Raw genomic sequence first — 18,018 nt, 5'->3', positions numbered from 1 at the left:
GAAGGGGAGAAAGTATCTGCACGTCATATATCTGATAAGGGACTTGTATCTGGCATATATAAAGAGCTCATTTCTAATAATAAAAAGACAAACAACCCAATTAAAAACACACAAAGAATCTGTATAGATGTTTCTCCAAAGGAGATAAACAAATGTCCAATAAGCACATGAGAAGATGCTCAATATCATTAACCATCACAGAAATACAAATCAAAACCACAACACGATACCACTTTATATCCACTAAGACGGCTATAATCCATTAGACATAACAAGTGCTGGTGAGGATGTGGAGAAATTGGAACCCTCGTACACTGCTGGCGGGGGAGTAAAATGGTGCAGCCACTTTGGAAAACAGTCTGGCAGTTCCTCAGAATGTTAAACATACAGTTTCCATATAACTCAGTCACAGGTATACACTTTTTTTTTCCATTAAAAACTATTTTATTCAAATTATGTTTTCCAAAAGAGAGGGTTCTGTGCTAGTCATCTTTGAAAGTTTCATACCATTTCAGAACCACATTTGTCGGAATGAACATCTCAGATGGACTTGGTGTCACCTGGGCCTGAGAGACATCGAATGACGAAGCGAAACCGTCGAAGCCGTCCAACATCTTCCGTGTGAACTGAGTGAACGAGTCAACTGCAGACACAGCAGCGTCACCTACACAGGTCTGGGCCAGACTGCCCCATAATTCCACTGAACTTCCAATCTGAGCCACAGACGGCGTTCGGACAATATTCATGGCTCCAAAGGGTGCTGGCTTCCTTCTCCAGATTTAAGACCTGAAATTCTGAAGACGGCACTTGGTTTCCCATTCGTGATGCATCCTAGGAGTTGCCATGCTGGCATTCCATTGGAATCAGGGTAGGAAAAATAGACAGATCCTTCCATTCCCTCAGGAAATGGGACTGTTCCCAGCATAAAAACCACAGCACGGTTGATACTTTCATAATCAGGCAAGTCAAAAACAAATTTATCCTCTGCCACTTGCTGTGCAGCTGTCTGCACCAGCCTCCCCGCCACCAAGCGGCCAAACACGGTGGCGGCTCCACTCAGCCAGCAGAGACCCGAAGCCCTGGCGCTGCTGCCCTTGTCGAACCCAAGAACCTTCCAGAACGTGGCGGAGGGTGCCTACCCCTCTGCTCCACAGCGACTAGGCCAGCGGCGGGAACGCCTCCTGCCCCCGTGACCTCTGACCTCTCCTTCCTCAGGTATACACTTAAGATAAAAGAGAACATACGTCTGCACAGAAACTTGCACATGAATGTTCATAGGTCCGTTATTCACAGCAGCCCCACAGTGGAAACGACCCGAATGTCCCTTAGTGGATGGATAGTTGTCGCCTAGGGCTGGAGGGGCTGGGGAGCGATTGTTAATGGCTACGAGGTTTCTTTCTGGGATTATGGCAACGTTCTAAGACATGCTGTGGTGACGGTTGCTCAACTCTGTGAATATACTAACCACCACTGAATCGTATCCTTCAGATGACGTGATTGTATGGTGTGTGACTTGTAGCTCAATAAAACTGTTGCTTAAAAAAGAACATTTACAGTCACACACAAAAAAGATTATGGGGAAAACAACTGTAATTTTTTTTAAAGAACCTTGAATTTGGAAAGGTTTTTCTAAGTGTGGCAAAAAAATCTCAAAAATCATAAGATCACTTAACTAAAAATTTAATACATCTATATGACCAAAAAATGATATAAACATAATCGTCTTGTTTATTTGTCTGTGTTTCCCAGAAGACAGAATACTCCTAAAGTATTTCTTTTTCTTTTTGTATGCTAGTTCCCAGTGTTAGCCTATATATAGGTACAAATATTTATTGACTGACTATCAGTCCTTTTTATATTTCCCTTTATTAGAGTACTTATTTATGATGGACTCTTGATATTATTAAACAGGTTAGTGCTTTTTTTAAGTGTAATTCTCTGTGAAAAGGCAGGCTAGAACCATAAATCAAAAGCATTAAAAGGCCAACATGAGGGAATGAACAGCTAAGCTGTAGGCTGGAAGAAAATATCTGCAGAACACATAGCTGATGTAGGGCTGACATACAAAATACACAAGGAACTCATACAACTCAACAAAACAAACAACTCAAAAGACAGGCTAAAGATCTGAACAGACACCTCACCAAAGAAGATATTCACATGGAAAATAAGCATAGGAAAAGATGCTGAACATCTTGTGTCATCTGGGAGTCGCAAATTAAAACAACGAGATACCACTACCCACCTATTAGAATGGCCAAAACCCAGAACGTGGACAACAGCAGACGCTAAGAGGATGTGGAGTAGCAGGAACGCTCATTCACTGCTGGTGGGAACGCAAAATTGTGCAGACACTTTGGAAGACAGTTTGGCAGTTTCTAACAAAGCTAAACATACGCTTAACATAGGATCCAGCAATTGCAATTGCCAAAATGAGTTGAAAGTTAACATCCACACAAAAAACCACAGTCAAGCAAGATGAACAAACTCTAGAGACCTCCTGAATGACACTTTACCTCTAGTCAACAATAATGCATTGTACATTTAAAATTTTGTCAACAGTGTGTATCTCACGCTGTGTTATCACAGTAAAATAGAACAGAACATCCAGATTTAAAAAAAATCTTCACATGAACATTTATAACAGCTTTATTCATAATGATCAAAACTTGGGAGATGTCCTTCAATAGGCGAATGGATAAACAGACTGTGGTACATCTATACAATGCAATATTATTCAGGGCTAAAAATTGAAAAGACATGGCGGAAATGGAAATGCATATTGAAAAGGCTGCATCCTGTATGATTCCAACTCTAGGACATTCTGGAAAAGGCACAGCTATGGAGACAGTGAGAGACCAGTGGGTATCAGGGGTTCAGGAAGAGTGAGGAAGGGCAGCGAGGCTCTTCTGTATGACAATGTAATTAATGGTGGATACGCATCATTACACATTTGTCAAAACCCACAGACTGTCCAACACACAGAGTGAACCCTAATGTAAACTATGAACTTTAATAATAACGTCTCCCCAATTGTGACGAAGGTACCACACCAGTGCAAGATGTTAACGGGTAAAGGGAGAAAGTTATATGGAAACTCTGTGTACTTTCCACTCAATTTTTCTTTCAACCTAAAGCTGCTAAATAAAATAAAGTTTATTAATTGAAAACAAAACAAAAAGACAAGAAAAAGGCAGCAGTTAAGTGAATAGGCTCTGGAGTCTGTCTACTTTGTGTTTGAATTCAGTAAGTTATGAACTCTCCCCACTCCACCGGCTCTGAAGTTTACGGTCAATCTCTGCCTTGGAAATACTACGGTGTAGGATCTAGAATGTCTTACACAAAGCAAGTGGCTAATACACAGTTGTTAATGGGATAGGTACCTTCCTAATTACAATTTTAACTATCATCCAGGTACCTGCAAATCTCTGGTGTTAATTTCCTAAAACAAATTCCTGGGTTATAGAGCAATCTTATCAATAGAATGAAGCATCTATCTGCATACGAACAAATTTCTAAATATGGAACAACAAATAGTAAAGATCAACAAAGGCTTTTGCATGGATTTGGAATATATAATAAAATTTGCATTCTCATGGACGTATGGAGCACATAGGAATTTTCAATTTTAATACCACATCGTCCTCTTCATGACCTTATGAGATACGTGGGGCACCACAATCCCCACTTACAGCAGAGAAAGAGCAAGTCAGATGATCCCAGCCAATCCCCCTCTCAATCCTCCCAACACCAGTCAACTCTGAGACTACAATTGGACTTGAAATGGTCTCTCAAGTAATGGAACCAGAAAACAAGTTGTTTTCTTTCTTTTCTGATTAAAAGGAGAGATGTCAGCCTGGCATAGGCTAATTATTTTAATTCTTTAGCACCCCACTGCATAATTGATATATTTTTATGTTTCATTCTTTCCAGTAAAATGACTTTTTTAAAAGTAAAAACCTAGCATCAATCAATAATTAAAGATTATGATGAATGCAGGAGGGGAAGAGATTTGAAGCGACTGAAGCCTAAAGCCTTTAAACACTAAAAATATGTTTCTGACAGTCACTCAAAAAAGTGTCAAGGTAACTAATTTTCTCTACTGGAAAATAGCATAATAAAAACTATAATATTGGGAATAATTTTTAAAACCTAGTTATCCCTTCATCTATCCTAAATCTTGAAAAAATGATAAAGATATTATAGGGAGAGCCCAGTTCCAGTGTTCAAATATAGTATTATCATCATTCAAAAGAATATTTACTTATTATAAAAAACAAATTTGTTTTATGATGCATTGTAGTTTAGTGTATAGAAGTTATTATTTGGTTCTGAAACCGATGATTTGGTATCAGACAAAATTTTAATTCCACTATTCATACAGCTAATGATTTTCTTGAAAATACTTGGAACTGGGTAGTCTGATCTCCTCCAGAGGGGTTAAAAAAAAAAAGTCACAACCTTTACCCCTTTTCTGAAAAAAATCTGATACTTCACTTAAGAGATTTAAACACTTAGACACACTGGCTGAATTGTGGTAGAGAAGTGAGGTCAAAAAGTCCAGTGAACTGATAATATCACGATACAAAATCACAGATGGCATTTCTATGTCCATCTCTTTGATGCCAGTAGTGCTAACACCAGGCTATGAAATGGCAATGATTTAAATACCCAATGAAAATAGAAATGGTAATTCGGGTGGAATTTGGATAGCACTTGACCCAAGAATGATTTCAACTAAATTAAGAGTAGGGCAGATAGCGTCCAAAAAACATAAAGCAAACTGTGGACAAAGAAAGTCGCCTGTCATCTCAGTAAACAAAGGATGTGGAGGCCATGAAGCCCTCAGCCACTGCAGCTGCCCCCGAGTGCACCCTGAGGGGGTTCAGGATAGAGAAAAGCAGGACACTGGCCCTAGATGGTATAGGTGCACATCAAAGGAATAATTTCAGTGAGCCCAGACTCTTGCATCTTCCTATACAGAGAAAAGCACTAAATTCATTAACTTGAGATTTTTAGTTTTCCCTAATGAGCAGTAATCTTTTGATGTTCCAACTGTTTGTTTTTGTTTTTGTTTGTTGTTGTTATTGTTGCAAAAACCCCTCCAGATCCTGGCTCTTCCCTTATGTCTCTGGAGCCGTCCCTCAGAGCTGTCTCAGAGGATGTCTCCCGGGCTGTAGTCCTCAGAATGTCTGTTGAATAAAACATAATTCTCAACTTTTACGTTGTGCTCTTCTATCCCCCAGCTGACAGTCTGGCGACCACTAAGGGACCTACAGCTGACTTCTCTCCTTCACCTGAACTCTCTGAGGAACCGGAGCCTTGGTACCAGCAGAGGCCTCTTCTGTCCACCCACCTCCTGAGAGACTCCAGATGAATCTGGGTGAGTGTCCCCTGGTTCTCTCAGAGCTCCAGATTATTGGTTGATGATCCAGTTTTATGTGGCGGTGTGTAACAGGCACCTGGCTCCCAAGCTGAAAGATACTGGGGGTGGGGGGCCTGGCTGAAAGACCCTGGGGGCTCTGGACTGGGTGATGAGGTGGGAGGCTGGCCTAATATCTTTGCCTCCGACTAAGACTCCAGCCAGGTTTATGTGCGTACAAACCTTATACTTACAAGTACTTACTCAATTGGGAATTAAAGGAAATCTCGCCTCAAAAATGACAAAGATGGGGCTTTTTTATTGTGCCCACAGGTAAGTTAGAGAAAACCGGCTTGTTAAAACACCTTTTCAGAATTCTGACCTTAAAGTAACAAAAGTCCTTCTAGGGGGAACCTTCATTTCCCTTCCTGTGTCTTTGAGATGTAAATGTTCTACCTGATCTTCCGTGTTGTGTGTGCTTTTAAACTTGGTCTCTGCCATCCGGAAGGTAACATAACGGTGTACATCTGTCAGCCAATCGAACAGACTGGGATTCCGAGCAGTCTTCTGTCTGTGCCAACTCCCAGGGACTTTTTTTGCCATCTTAACCTTCATCGTGTCAGCCTGTTCAACGAAGGCCTTTACTTTCTTAGACTATTTTTGGGAGTAAACCTTCTGGATCTTGTTTAGGCGGCACCCTCCACGCTCTCTTATTGGGAAGCCTCTTGCATTTTATTGGTTTGAGTCACTATTAAGATATACCTCATTAAGGGCCAGATGATGGATCCTGTAAATTGGAGATATTTCTAAACTGGTAAAATTTTAGAGCGCTCTCATAGTGAGCAGCTGTTTCATTGGTACCCATGAAAAAAACAAATTAGAAGGTGGAAAAAGACATATATAATGATTAACCTAAGAACTCCTTTAAAACAAACAAAGAAAAAAACAGTTTGGGAAGACTTATTTGTGGTCTCTGCTTCCCCTCAATGGGTCTTACAGATGCTAATAAAAGCATTAGGCTAATTAATGTAAACTAGTTTAACATGGAAGTTAAAAAAAAACCGAAGGGAAAAGTCTAGAGACTTCTTCCTGACAAGGTGGAAATTTTAGAGACTGGAACCCCCCAAATAAAGAAATCTACAGATGGTTATTAATAAATGGGATAAATAAAATGGATGTTAGTGGGATTAAAAGGTTTTGATGGAACACTACCTAAGGATGATGAGCCAAAGGGACCCCCTATTGGTTCCCAACATTAAAGGGCCCCAAACAAGTCCACTCTACCCAGTTTAAAAAACATATATATTTAAAAGGCTGGAAGAAAATTACATTTAGATACCTGACCAACAGTTACTTGGTTCAACAGGCCAACTAATCAAGTGAAAAGACTGACGAAAGGGCCTGAGTCCCTTGGTTCAACCCCTCACTAGGGACCCCAGAGCCTTTTAAACAAAATAGATAAAATGGTTGGGGAATGAAAGAAAGCTTCTAGGACTCCTTGTATGACCAAAGCTTGTTGATTGGGTCCTAATGGGAACCAAAGTTAAAGGTATAAAAGTTGACAGAATTGAGATGAAAGTTTATAAAAATTGGTACATTTAAATAGGCTTTATATAAGGTGTTTACATCTCTTTTGCTGAATTATATTGTGGTATAGACATGTTTCACTGGGCTTCCTCTACTTGGTATTATAAGACAGGGCATATGAATCTGGCTCTCATGAAATATTAAACATATGAAAGGAAACCAACAGGGTTACCTGAGCCCATACAATATAAAGTAAAAACTGGGAACTAATATTCAGGGGTCAATAAAAATAATAATAGACATTTTGCTCTGGGTCTACCCTGTGCACTCAAAAAGAGGGCCGTTGTTAATGCCTTATGCAAGCTTTTGAAGTCATGATAAATTAAATCCTAAAGTTGTAGAACATGGAACTCTTGATTTTCAGTTTAGTTGGAAATCTTCTCTCTTATACAAAAGCAAATAAAGTAAGCATAGTTGGGCAAATCAATCTGTTAATATCATTTAGGTGGCAGATCAGTTCTTTGGAGAATTAGGAGCAGATTATCTTTCAAATCTCTACAAATCAGAAATGTAAATACAGCCCACAAAGACCGGAGACTGAGCCTAATTAGCTCAAACAGGTAAAACCTGAAACCAAGGGGAAAAAAAGGGGGAAAAGGCCTTTTTAAACTCAAACTGTTGGAAAAGTTTCCTCAATCAAAATCTAATTCAGAGCCTCCTTAAGGGTTTATCAAGGACAAATACAAATCTTAAGTCTTTTCCACAAATAGTGAAGCCTTGGTCATCTGAGCAAACAAATTTAACTTATTCCAACTGTTACTTATAAACTAGTGAGTTTATACGGTAATACCTGATTCATAACTAAGCTTTTAGAGTGAAGCTATGCTATCTCTAGTTTTGTCTGTTTATATGTCTGGGTGTACATTACATATGAGATGTCTCAAACTCTGGAAAATATTATCAAAATTAAACTTATAAAAGTGCTCTATTTAATTGACTTAAAATAAGCACTTACAAACTAAATATTTCTAAATATAAAAGAAACTGGCCAGAGTGAATTTTGGGTTCACATGATCTAGGAAATATTCAATATTAAATTAATATCTGATATTAAAGCTATCTTAAGCTTGTTGGTTTAATCAGTACAGACCTGTCTTACTTTTATTGTACCTAGGTTTACTGAAGGTCATAAGTTCATGTTATTTGTAACAGAGTTTGTCAACAAGAAAAAAAATTAAATAGTATGATTTTCATAAGTTACAAAATAAAGGTAAATGAGATAAGAGTTTTCAGGTGAACTCCAGGAATAATTATGTTTTGGGTATGTCTATCTTAAAATAGTTTCTTCAGATTTTTGGTAATTTGAGTTTTGACAAGTTAAATGATGGGAATTTATTGAATATCCAGATTATTTCAAATAAGATAAAATACTGGAACGTAATTGCTAAAGAGGTCTAAATCTACCTACTATTGTCACCTTACGAGAGGGAAGCTAAAGATGTCGGGTTTATTGGACACATGCCTTGTGGACACACTGAGGAAAGAAATGATGCTGTGAGAAAGATGTATGTTTCTAGAGGTTACAGAATATTCTAATCAGGAGATGCTGTTTGTGAACAAACAGTTCACAATCACTTGCTCCTTTTCAGTTTTTGCTAAAGATTAAGGTTTTCAAGGGTTGAAACTAATATGTAATCAAAGCTACTAAAAATATTAAGGGAAACAATTCAGTGTGCTAGGAAAGTAGGATGTATGTTCTCAGCAAAAGAAGATATGAAGAATAGAAATGAATTTGTTGGAAAAAGAAGGGTGATTTTGTCCTAGAGACATTTACTTCTGGATAAAAAAATTAAGGAACAAACTAATATGAACACAGAAAGTTGTGGAAGGTTTGCAGAAAGGGAGCCCTGAAAAGGAGTTCTGGACATAGTCAGGCTGGGATTAGATTAAATTTAATTAGGTAAATGGATTTTGTTATTAAAAGTAGGCGGGTGAAGGACTGGACTTGGTTCCTCTCTCTGTTAAGAGAACAAAGTTTTCACTGCTTTTGGTAAGAGATTGAGTTTCCGTGCCTCTAAGTGATCTGTTTTTGCTTTTGAAGTATTTTGTCACTTTCGTTAAGTGAATAAGTGTTGTTTCACAGTGACCTATGATCCTATTTGACCAAGTGTTTTGAAACCTTTTTGATACTTTTGACAAACTTCCCAAATGGAAAATTCTAACTAAAGTTCTTTTGACCTCCAGCTAACTCTGAGATGCTTCAAAGGAATCCTGAGATATCTCGAAGAGAGATTTTAAACTAAGTTTATTTACGTTAACTTACATGGGAAACGCTGTCAAATAAATGGTGATAATACCTTCTAAGGTTAGATGTCATTCATATAGATATTCCAAAATTTGTAAAGAATTCCTAAAAGTCTGATATGTCCTGGTATAATGCTATCAGTCATAATTCTAGTTATTATCTTAAAATGTTGTTTGTCACAGAAATATCCAAGTTTTTTGTCAATTGCATTGTAATCAGATCTTTAACCATGCCATATTAAGTCTTTTGTCGGTTTTAGACAATCATTATTTTACTCTGATGCTTTTATATAATGAAGAGCTTCAAGAAGATTTACAAAGAGGACTATTTGACAAATACAAGTTTCTGACAACCTTTAGATCATACCACTGAGCTGGAAAACCTTTCCTCTTACACTTACCCACAGGTTGATTAAGTATACCTTTGTAAACGAAGATGAAACATTTCTTTTTCTCTCTACCTGATCCCTCCAGAATTTGGCTTCTCCAGCTGGCTCCCCTGGGGACTTGATGGCTTATTTCGACCAGATTACAACTAGTTATACTAACCATTGTTTTAATTTGCTCTCGTTAGTTTCAAATTACTTATGACTTGTCCCTCTCTCTGCTGCACTGTGACCTTATTAATGTTATTAGCTGTGTTACTTATATCCTGCCTATTTTATAAGATTGCTTTCTCTCGCATTACCCAATGTGTAACCAGGCCTCCAACAAAATCAATGATGTCTTAAGACAGTTGATCACATACATAACTCTAGAATAATTTTAACAGTGCAACTTTAGATATGGGAAGAAGTAACAAGGGAAAACAGCTCCTGGATCGTCATAAACTAGTAAGACAGGCGTTGCAGAGAATCTTAGATTACCAACAGGGCCCGATCCCCCAAATAACACATTGGGTGGCCTATCAACAGAATCTTCGCCTGATCTAGGAATGAGCCCTCCTAGTGCCATGGGACAAAAACTGGTCATGAAATGTCTCCCAAACATTGGTCAAATGTATGACTAAGAGGAGGCACTGTGGACAAAGAATATCACCTGCCATCTCAGTAAACAAAGGATGTTGGAGCCATCGAGCCCTCAGCCACTGCAGCTGCCCCAGCTGTGCACCCTGGGGGGATTCAGGATGGAGAGAAGCAGGACACTGGCCCCAGATAGCTGAGGTGCACATCAAAGGAAGGAGTTCAATGAGCCCAGACTCTTGCATCTTCCCATACCTGGCAAAATGCTAGATTCATTCACTTGAGATATCTGGTCTTCACTATTGAGCAGTAATCTTTTGATGTCCCAACTACCTGGCTTTTTTTGTTTGTTTTTTGCTTTTGTTTGTTTGTTTTTGCAAACACGCCTCTGCATCTTGGCTTCTCCCTGACCTCTTCACAACAGTCCCTCAGAGCTGTCTGAAGAGGCTGTCTCCTGGGCTTAAGTGCTCAGTGTGTCTGCGAATAAAACATAATTCGCAACCTTTAGGTTGTGCTTTTTTTTTTTTTTTCAGTCAACAATACTTATCCGTTAGGTGTAGTAATACACGCACGAGGTATAGAAACTTTAAATGAAATCCTAACTATTTAATCCACGATGGCCGAATTTGACAAAATTCTTTCATGAAATTCGTTGACTTTGCAATAAGTACACCTGTTTATTCTATAACCACAAATTAATTTAAAGAAACTAAAGATAAAAACTAAGTCCGTTGTGGGAGAATTCAATATCCTGGAGTAAACTTTTTTTTTTTTTTTTGACTTTTTAAACGTTCTTTTGTTCTTAAGTAAAACAAAACAAAACAAAACCCATCCCGCTGCATCATTCTACTTTTTTTCTAAGTGAAAGGTGGGGGGCGGGTAAAGAGGTATTTTACCAAGTCATCCTGACGGTTCTAGGGGCAACCACGAGACGACAAGCCCTAGAGTTAATTTCAGGCAACGCAGAAAAATTCCTGGCCCCAGATCCACTCTGGTCACTTGGGCAGCATTTGAAAGTTAATGCTGGTGGCAGAACGGTTCAAATTCTTAAGAAAGGAGTAGGACGGCTGCCAAGACGCCAGCCAGCTGAAGACCAAGGGGAAAAGCTGTGCAAATGTTAGTTTACCCATTTCCAACTCGGCGACAGACAACGCCTGGGCTTCTACAGGGGGCTCAGCACCGGCGCTCGGGGAGATTCCGCGCCGTGCTGACAAGTTTCCTCCGCCCGTGACCTCTGGCCTAGTTAGTTGTCAACTCTGCAGCTGGACGAGCCGGGGAGGGAGCCAGGGAGGAAGCCAGGGGGGAACCCAGGGTCCGCCGGGCGCTGACCGCGCGCCCTCTGCCTTGGTTCCACCCAACGACGCGGGCCCGGGCTGCCCCGCGACCTCGCTCCCCTCACCCGCGCGCGCAGACCCCGCTCACCCGGGCAGGCCAGCCTGGCCAGCGGCACCTGCATGTTCACTGCAGCCGGTACGCTGGCGGACGCCGCGGGAGAAGCTCGGGCTCGGCTCGCCCGGGTACGGGACCTCTAGGCCGCGGGGGGCGCCATCGCCCGCCTGCACGCCCGGAGTCTCCGCCTCCCTCCTCAGCGACCGCTCCGCCTTCACGGCGCTCCCGCCTCCCTCTTGCTGTGCACTGACGCCGCGCGAGACGCGACGAAAGCAGCGCTTCCGGGTCACGGACTGAGAGGGCAAGGGAAGAGACCCCAAGTCCCGGCGCCGCCCGCGGCTGCAGGCGGCGCGGCCTGTCACCCGGGCGCGCGGAGGCCGCCGGAGCTCCGGGGGACCGAGACCACCAATCCCAGGGTGCTTCGCGCGCGCAGTGCCAAGAAGGTGGGGCGGAGCGGCGCGCACGGCACCCTGGGAGGTGTCGTCTTCTGCTCCGGGAGCGTAGAGCAGCCCGAGGCGCACTCACTGGCACCTGATTGGCTGTCCCGAGAAAGTGACAGGGCTTCGCGGCCCAGGGCCGAGAGCGGCGAGGAGGCGGGCCCACTGGGCTTTAGGCGCGAGCGGTTGAAAGTCGGTTGGTATCGGTTCGGCCGCCGAGGTGCCGTCCCACCGCCCAGCCCGCTCCATGGCGGACCCGGAGGAGCTGCGGCTTTCCCCGCAGCCGCCGCCCTCCTCTTCCTCGTCTTCAGACGCGTCTTCAGCATCTTCCCCCGGCACCCCGGGGGGTTTGGGCCGTCCGGTTCCGAACAGGAACAGCGGCCGGCCGGTGGACCCGCTGGAGGAGGTGGAGCTGCAGATCGGAGACGTGAGTGCGGCCGGCGGGTCCGGGCCGGTCCCGCCCGTGTTCAGGATCCGCGTCGGGAGTCCCGGGCACTCCTCCCGCGCCGCGCCCGCGCCGGGGGTTCTTCGTGCCCGGCCGCCGGGTTCCCGTCCGGCGCTGTAACCCGAAACCGCGCAGTTCGCATCGCCCGCCCCACCTCGTCTGCGGGGCTGAGGGCCAGGCCGTGATCCCTCCGCCGGGACTTAAGGCGCCCCCGTCCCGGTGGGCCGCCTGCCCAGAGCCCGCTGACAAGGCGATTATCTGTCCGGGCGGACCCAGTCAGGACGGGTCACTCCCCGCCCGGGGGTCCAGACGGCTTCCACTACCGGGGCAGAGACCCCTCCCCGGGCTGTCTGCCGGGATGCCGGGTGTGGACGGCTTCTGTTCAACCTCCAGTTTCCAGACCCCGCCTCCCCGAGCGGTCCCGGTTTCAGGATTTAAGGTCAAGTGTAGGGTGTGTCTTAACTGGGAGAGCCTCCCGTGCAGATCGCAAACTGCGGAGTGAACTCCGTTAATGTCTCGTTGCTCAGTGGGTATTTGTTGTTCTAGAAGATGGCGAGAGTGCTGCCGCAGTTTCTGTCTCTGCTGAGCAGGCTGGTTCCAAGTGAGCGCGTAGAATGCAGTGCGGATGTGTAACGTGAGGGTCTGTTCTTTGGTCTGTACGTTTTCACGGTCTGCCGCGTTCACAGGTGAAGACAGTGGAGCACGGCCCTTGGTACCCACGTATCAGTAAGAGCTGTGTCATAAGAAGACCTTCAGATACTTCTGGTACTTGGTGTCAAGGGGCCCAAGTCGTCTTGTTGAGCTAAATGAGACTCTAGTGTATTTTCAACGAAAAAAAATGCTGACTGCTCCTGTCTCATCCGTCATGGATTATCTTTCTCGCAGACATACTTCCTCAAAGTTTACTTCATATAGAAGAACTTCTGGGACTTCCTGGGTGGTCCAGTGGTTAAGAATCCGCCTTGCAGCGCAGCGGAGGCGGGCCCGAGCCCTGGTCGGGGGACTAAGATCCCGCGTGCCACCTGGGCATCTGAGCCACGCTCTGTAGAGCCAGCGCCTGGCAGCTAGTGAGCCCGCGTGCCCCAAGGACGAGCCTGCCTGCTGCAGCTAAGACCCGATGCAAGCAAAGAAGCAACTAAATTTAAAAAAAAAAAAAAAGAAAGAAAATTTCTTAGGTTCCACGAAAGAGCTGATGTTTTAGTTTGTAGATTTTTTTACTTTTAAAGAAAATAACTTGGGCACTGGATTCGAGGTTCTAAGTTATTTTCAGGTTGGTTTATAAGATGCGGAGAGAATTAAAAATTTTTTTTTTCTATTGTTTGACTTTTTTTTTTTTTTTTAAATTTCAGGCAGCATTTTCATTAACCAAACTTCTTGAAGCTGCATCTGCAGTATCAGCTCAAGTGGAAGAGCTTGCCTTCAAATGTACAGAAAATGCACGTTTCCTTAAAACATGGCGGGACCTCTTGAAAGAAGGCTATGATTCCTTGAAGCCTGACAACTGATTTGACTGTAATAATCCATACCACCTCATTTATGATGTTTGCACATGTGCCGTGTGGATAGGATAATCACCAGCAGTTCTGTATACAGAAGATGAAATTTTTCTTGGTTTTCTTCATTTTGTGAAAACAGAATATGATGTTATTTTTGATGTTGGCCCGTTTATCTTTAAACACTTTCTGTTCTCTAAACTTTCAAAGACTATTCTGTGGAGGTTAATTTAATCAGTAGATAATATTAATAACGCCACAGTGCTACCAGTAGCAAACTAGGTGGACCATTATTCTCTTCAGTTTGCAAGACGATACCAAAAATGGCAGAGTTTGAAGTCGAGCTTTATTATATGGACCAATGTTAGATTCAGCTCCATTAGGCTAAGTTCCCTAGAACCAATGATTGTGTCTTATTTCTTCTATATTTCCAGCAGCTAGAAGTCTGTTACACAACAATCACTAAATGTTTGATGAATAAGAGTTGACAACGTAATTAAAAGCTGTTTTTTCTTCCTGTTTTTAGCATGAAGATTATAATTGTTTCTCGAAAAGATATTTGAGTCAGAACCTCATTGACTTGAAGGAAAATGTTATCTTTTTTTTTAAACAGGATTTTGAACTTTAACTGGTGACAGCTTTTTAAAATATATGATAAATATTTTTCACCCTTCTATCATGCTTTCCAAAAAAGCTTTTACTGAAACCTGTCTTGAAAGAATGCCTATTTTTTGTTTCTAAGGTTAACTGCTTTTATGGATATTTCTCATATTTGATGTTGTTATATGTTTGATTGCTCTCTTTAAAGTGCCTTATCAAAATTGTCACTCTGTATTATTACTTTTGGAGCTTGGCAAGTAATAATTCTAAATTCTAAATATAATAATTCTAAACAAGTTACTTTTAAAAAATGCATCAAATTTAAATGATGCAATTATTTTCCTATTATTTGATCTTCATGACAGTGTCCTATTTTACTTGTCCTGTATCTTACGTTGCGCTGCCCCTCTCTCTCTTTCTCTTTTTTGGTGGGTTTGTGTCGTATATGTCAGTGATTGAACCAACTAATTCTCTTGCTATGTAACTTCTGGATGCCTCTGATACAGTATCTTACTTCTTTGTAGGTAAGGAGGTATGTACAGAACTATATTCCCAAGCCCCACAATGGGCCTGTGAAAGGGGACACATGGATGGGCAAAGGATAGTTTTGTTTAGCATATTAGGTCATGGTTCTTGATTAATTTTTTTAAGCTAAGGATAACACATATGGTGTGTTCCTATACCAAAGAGATGCTTATTTTGATATTAGAAAACTGTTTTTCTTATGTGTCATGAAAATTGCAATTTTTAAAATATACAAAAATAAACTTTTGTTCAAACCAAATGTTATTTCCATTTCTTTGGGTTCATTATTTTAAAACTTTTTACTGAAATATTTCAAACCTAACAGGAAAGGTGAATGATTTAAAGAGCACCCGTGTATTCTCACCATGCGGATTTAATGAATGTTAGCATTTGGTATGTTTTCTTCAGATCTATGCATGTATGTAAATGTTAGATGCATTTGAAGCTTGTTTTGTTACCTCTTTGATCCCATCCCCTTCTTCTCTCCCCAGAGATAACCACTGTCCTAGAGGTGGTGCATAGTCTAGTTTGCGTTCTTGTATTTTTAATACGTATGCATGTTTTCAAAACACTACAAAGTACTGTCCTGAAACTAATATGATACTGTAAATCAACTATATTTCAGTTTAAAAAAAAAAAACTGTACTATTTTGTGTATGTAGTAGCCAGCCTCCAGAGGGCCCCAGTGGTCTTCTCTCGCCTGATGATACCCATGGCCTTGTAGATTCTCCCACGTTGAATAGTGCTGACTTGTGTAAGTACCAGCATATTAAGGAAATGCAGTGTGATTTCCCAGACTATACCTTTTGTCCATTTTTCTGTTATGTTTTGTGTTTCCTTTATGGATTTGTAGGTATTACATATTTTGAATACTAACTAATGATCCATTATGTAGGTTTCAACTATCTTTTGTAGTCTGTGGTTTATTTTTGTATTTGATTATAGAGTCTCCTTGAATAAACGTTTTTCATTTTAATTTAATCTCACCAATCTTTCATAATATTGTTTTCTGGGTCTTGTCTAGGAAATGTCATAAAGATGCTCTCCTGTATGTCTTTCCAAAAGTTAAAAAAGTTTGTTTTTAATGTTTGAGTGTTTAATCCACCTGAATTTCTTTTTGCTTATGGTTTAATTTTCGGGTCTTGTTTTGCATGTTTATTTTTGTATGTGTATAGCTGTTCCTCCAAATACCATGTTTCAAATGCTACATGTCATTCGATTGCCATGTAAATGCCTCGGTCTGAGCTCTCTATTCTGTTCTTTTGGTCTATTTGCTTGATTTCAAGCTAAGATTCCCTGTAACTTCCCCTGTTTCGGCTGTGTCATGAGTGTGATCTGTACTACTTTGGTTTTTGTGTGAGTTCCTCTCCCTGCCCCCACCATGTATGTTCTTTTAAGTTAGAAAAAGCATGTTAGTTGATTTCTAATGTAATTGCCATCAGCTTGGGCTAACCCTGATTTCAGGCACTGAGCTGTCTGTGGACACTTGAGTTAATTCCTCTACCAAACTTATAGCTGCTAATGTCGGAGCTCACAGGCCTGCAGCTCCGCTCTGCTTATAGTTTCTGTTGCCCAGCAGGGTCCACAGAGAAGTTCATCTTATTTTCAAGAGTGGCTTTTAAAGAAAATCATCCCGTTTTATATTTCTTTTTGCTCTGCTTCATGGGAGAGATTGGGGAAGAGCTCAGCGCATAAACATTTCTTTAAAACTTCAGAAAAAATTTTAAACTTAGTAGCTCATTGCCAGCTCTATACAAACCTCAGAGGACAATTTATTATTCTGACTGATGTAAACTTTTAAAAGCCTCAAGAGGCTGAAGTCAATAAGATGGAATTTTTAGCATTAAAATAGTGTATTTAGTTTCAAAAGTTCCTAGTATGAAATATGCATCAGACAGTATGCTGGGAGCTTTATAAACATTATTTCATGTAACCATATTAGCTCTCTGAGGAAAGTGATATTATTCCTACCTACAGAATAGAAAACAGGCTGAGATGAAATAATTTGCCCGAGGGCCTCCAACACCAAAACTAATATGCTTGTCTATAACATACCTAGCTACCGAGCTTTTGGTTAGACCTATTAATATTCAAGGTTGTGATTTTATTTACTCTTCCCATGCGATGGTTTATGTGTCAACTTGGCTGGGCCACAGGGTACCCATATATTTTGGCCAAACATTCTGGGTGCTTGTGTGAGGGCATTTTTGGATGAGATTAACAATTAAATTGGTAGCTTGAGTGAAACAGATTGCCCTTCATAATCTGGGTGGGCCTCATTCAATCAGTCGAAGGCCTTGGAAACATAGCTCTTCCTGCCTGATGACCTTTGAACTGAGACATTAGCTTTTCCTGGTTCTACAGAGCTTCTGGCCTTTGGTCTTGAACTAGGACATTGGCTCTGCAGATTTTTGGACTTGCCAGCCTCCATAATCACATGAGCCAATTCCTTATAATGAATCTTTTTATATATGTAAATATATATATATATATATATATATATATATATATATATATATATATATATATATACATTTGTTAAAGTCTACCACATTCTTCATGTGGAAAACATATTGGTATCATTCCGTGTAAGAACAGAAATGACTCAGACAAGCCATATTTTTAACAGAATTAAAGTTTGGGTAGTTTATTTTCAAAAGAAATCTATATAATTATATATTCAATAAATTTGTTATGTTTTTGATTCCAGTATTTTCATGTTTCAGACATTTTGGGGGTATTTAAAACTACCCGAAAACATTTTATTCCTGTGTAATGTTTTCAAATTATGAAAGCAAAAAATTTCAGTAGCTCAGAGCCAAAAAGTGTCTGATGAACTTGCCGACCACATGAACAGAAGGTAAATTCATCCCCTGATGACTTTCTCTGTAGAGTAAAAATGTCCTATAGAGTAAAACATGCAGATCTTTTTCCCCTGAAGTTCGGGTCCTGAATCAGTGCATTATAGCTCTTT

General features: G+C 41.1%; 2 protein-coding genes and 1 pseudogene across 3 annotated transcripts in view; 1 reads left to right on the top strand and 2 right to left on the bottom strand.

Moving 5' to 3' along the window:
- ETFDH (electron transfer flavoprotein dehydrogenase) overlaps nucleotides 1-11,900 on the bottom strand; it is a 38,272-nt gene extending 26,372 nt beyond the window's left edge. For both annotated transcript variants that reach the window (XM_068542386.1, XM_068542387.1), the window contains exon 1: nucleotides 11,578-11,900. In XM_068542386.1, coding sequence (XP_068398487.1) covers nucleotides 11,578-11,611 — 34 coding nt within the window. In that variant the 5' untranslated portion in view covers nucleotides 11,612-11,900. The remainder of the gene's footprint in view (nucleotides 1-11,577) is intronic.
- On the bottom strand, nucleotides 454-1,449 carry LOC137763569 (protein Hikeshi pseudogene; annotated as a pseudogene).
- Nucleotides 11,901-12,142: 242 nt separating the features above from the next.
- C4H4orf46 (chromosome 4 C4orf46 homolog) lies at nucleotides 12,143-15,316 on the top strand. Its single transcript, XM_068542396.1, has 2 exons — nucleotides 12,143-12,408; nucleotides 13,776-15,316. The coding sequence occupies exons 1-2, from the start codon at nucleotides 12,229-12,231 to the stop codon at nucleotides 13,929-13,931; spliced, it is 336 nt and encodes a 111-aa protein (XP_068398497.1). The 5' UTR covers nucleotides 12,143-12,228; the 3' UTR covers nucleotides 13,932-15,316.
- The last annotated feature ends 2,702 nt before the right edge of the window (nucleotides 15,317-18,018 follow it).

This window comes from Eschrichtius robustus, chromosome 4 (genome assembly GCF_028021215.1).
Source record: "Eschrichtius robustus isolate mEscRob2 chromosome 4, mEscRob2.pri, whole genome shotgun sequence".
NCBI lineage: Eukaryota > Metazoa > Chordata > Mammalia > Artiodactyla > Eschrichtiidae > Eschrichtius > Eschrichtius robustus.
This window is presented reverse-complemented; position numbering and strand designations above follow the sequence as displayed.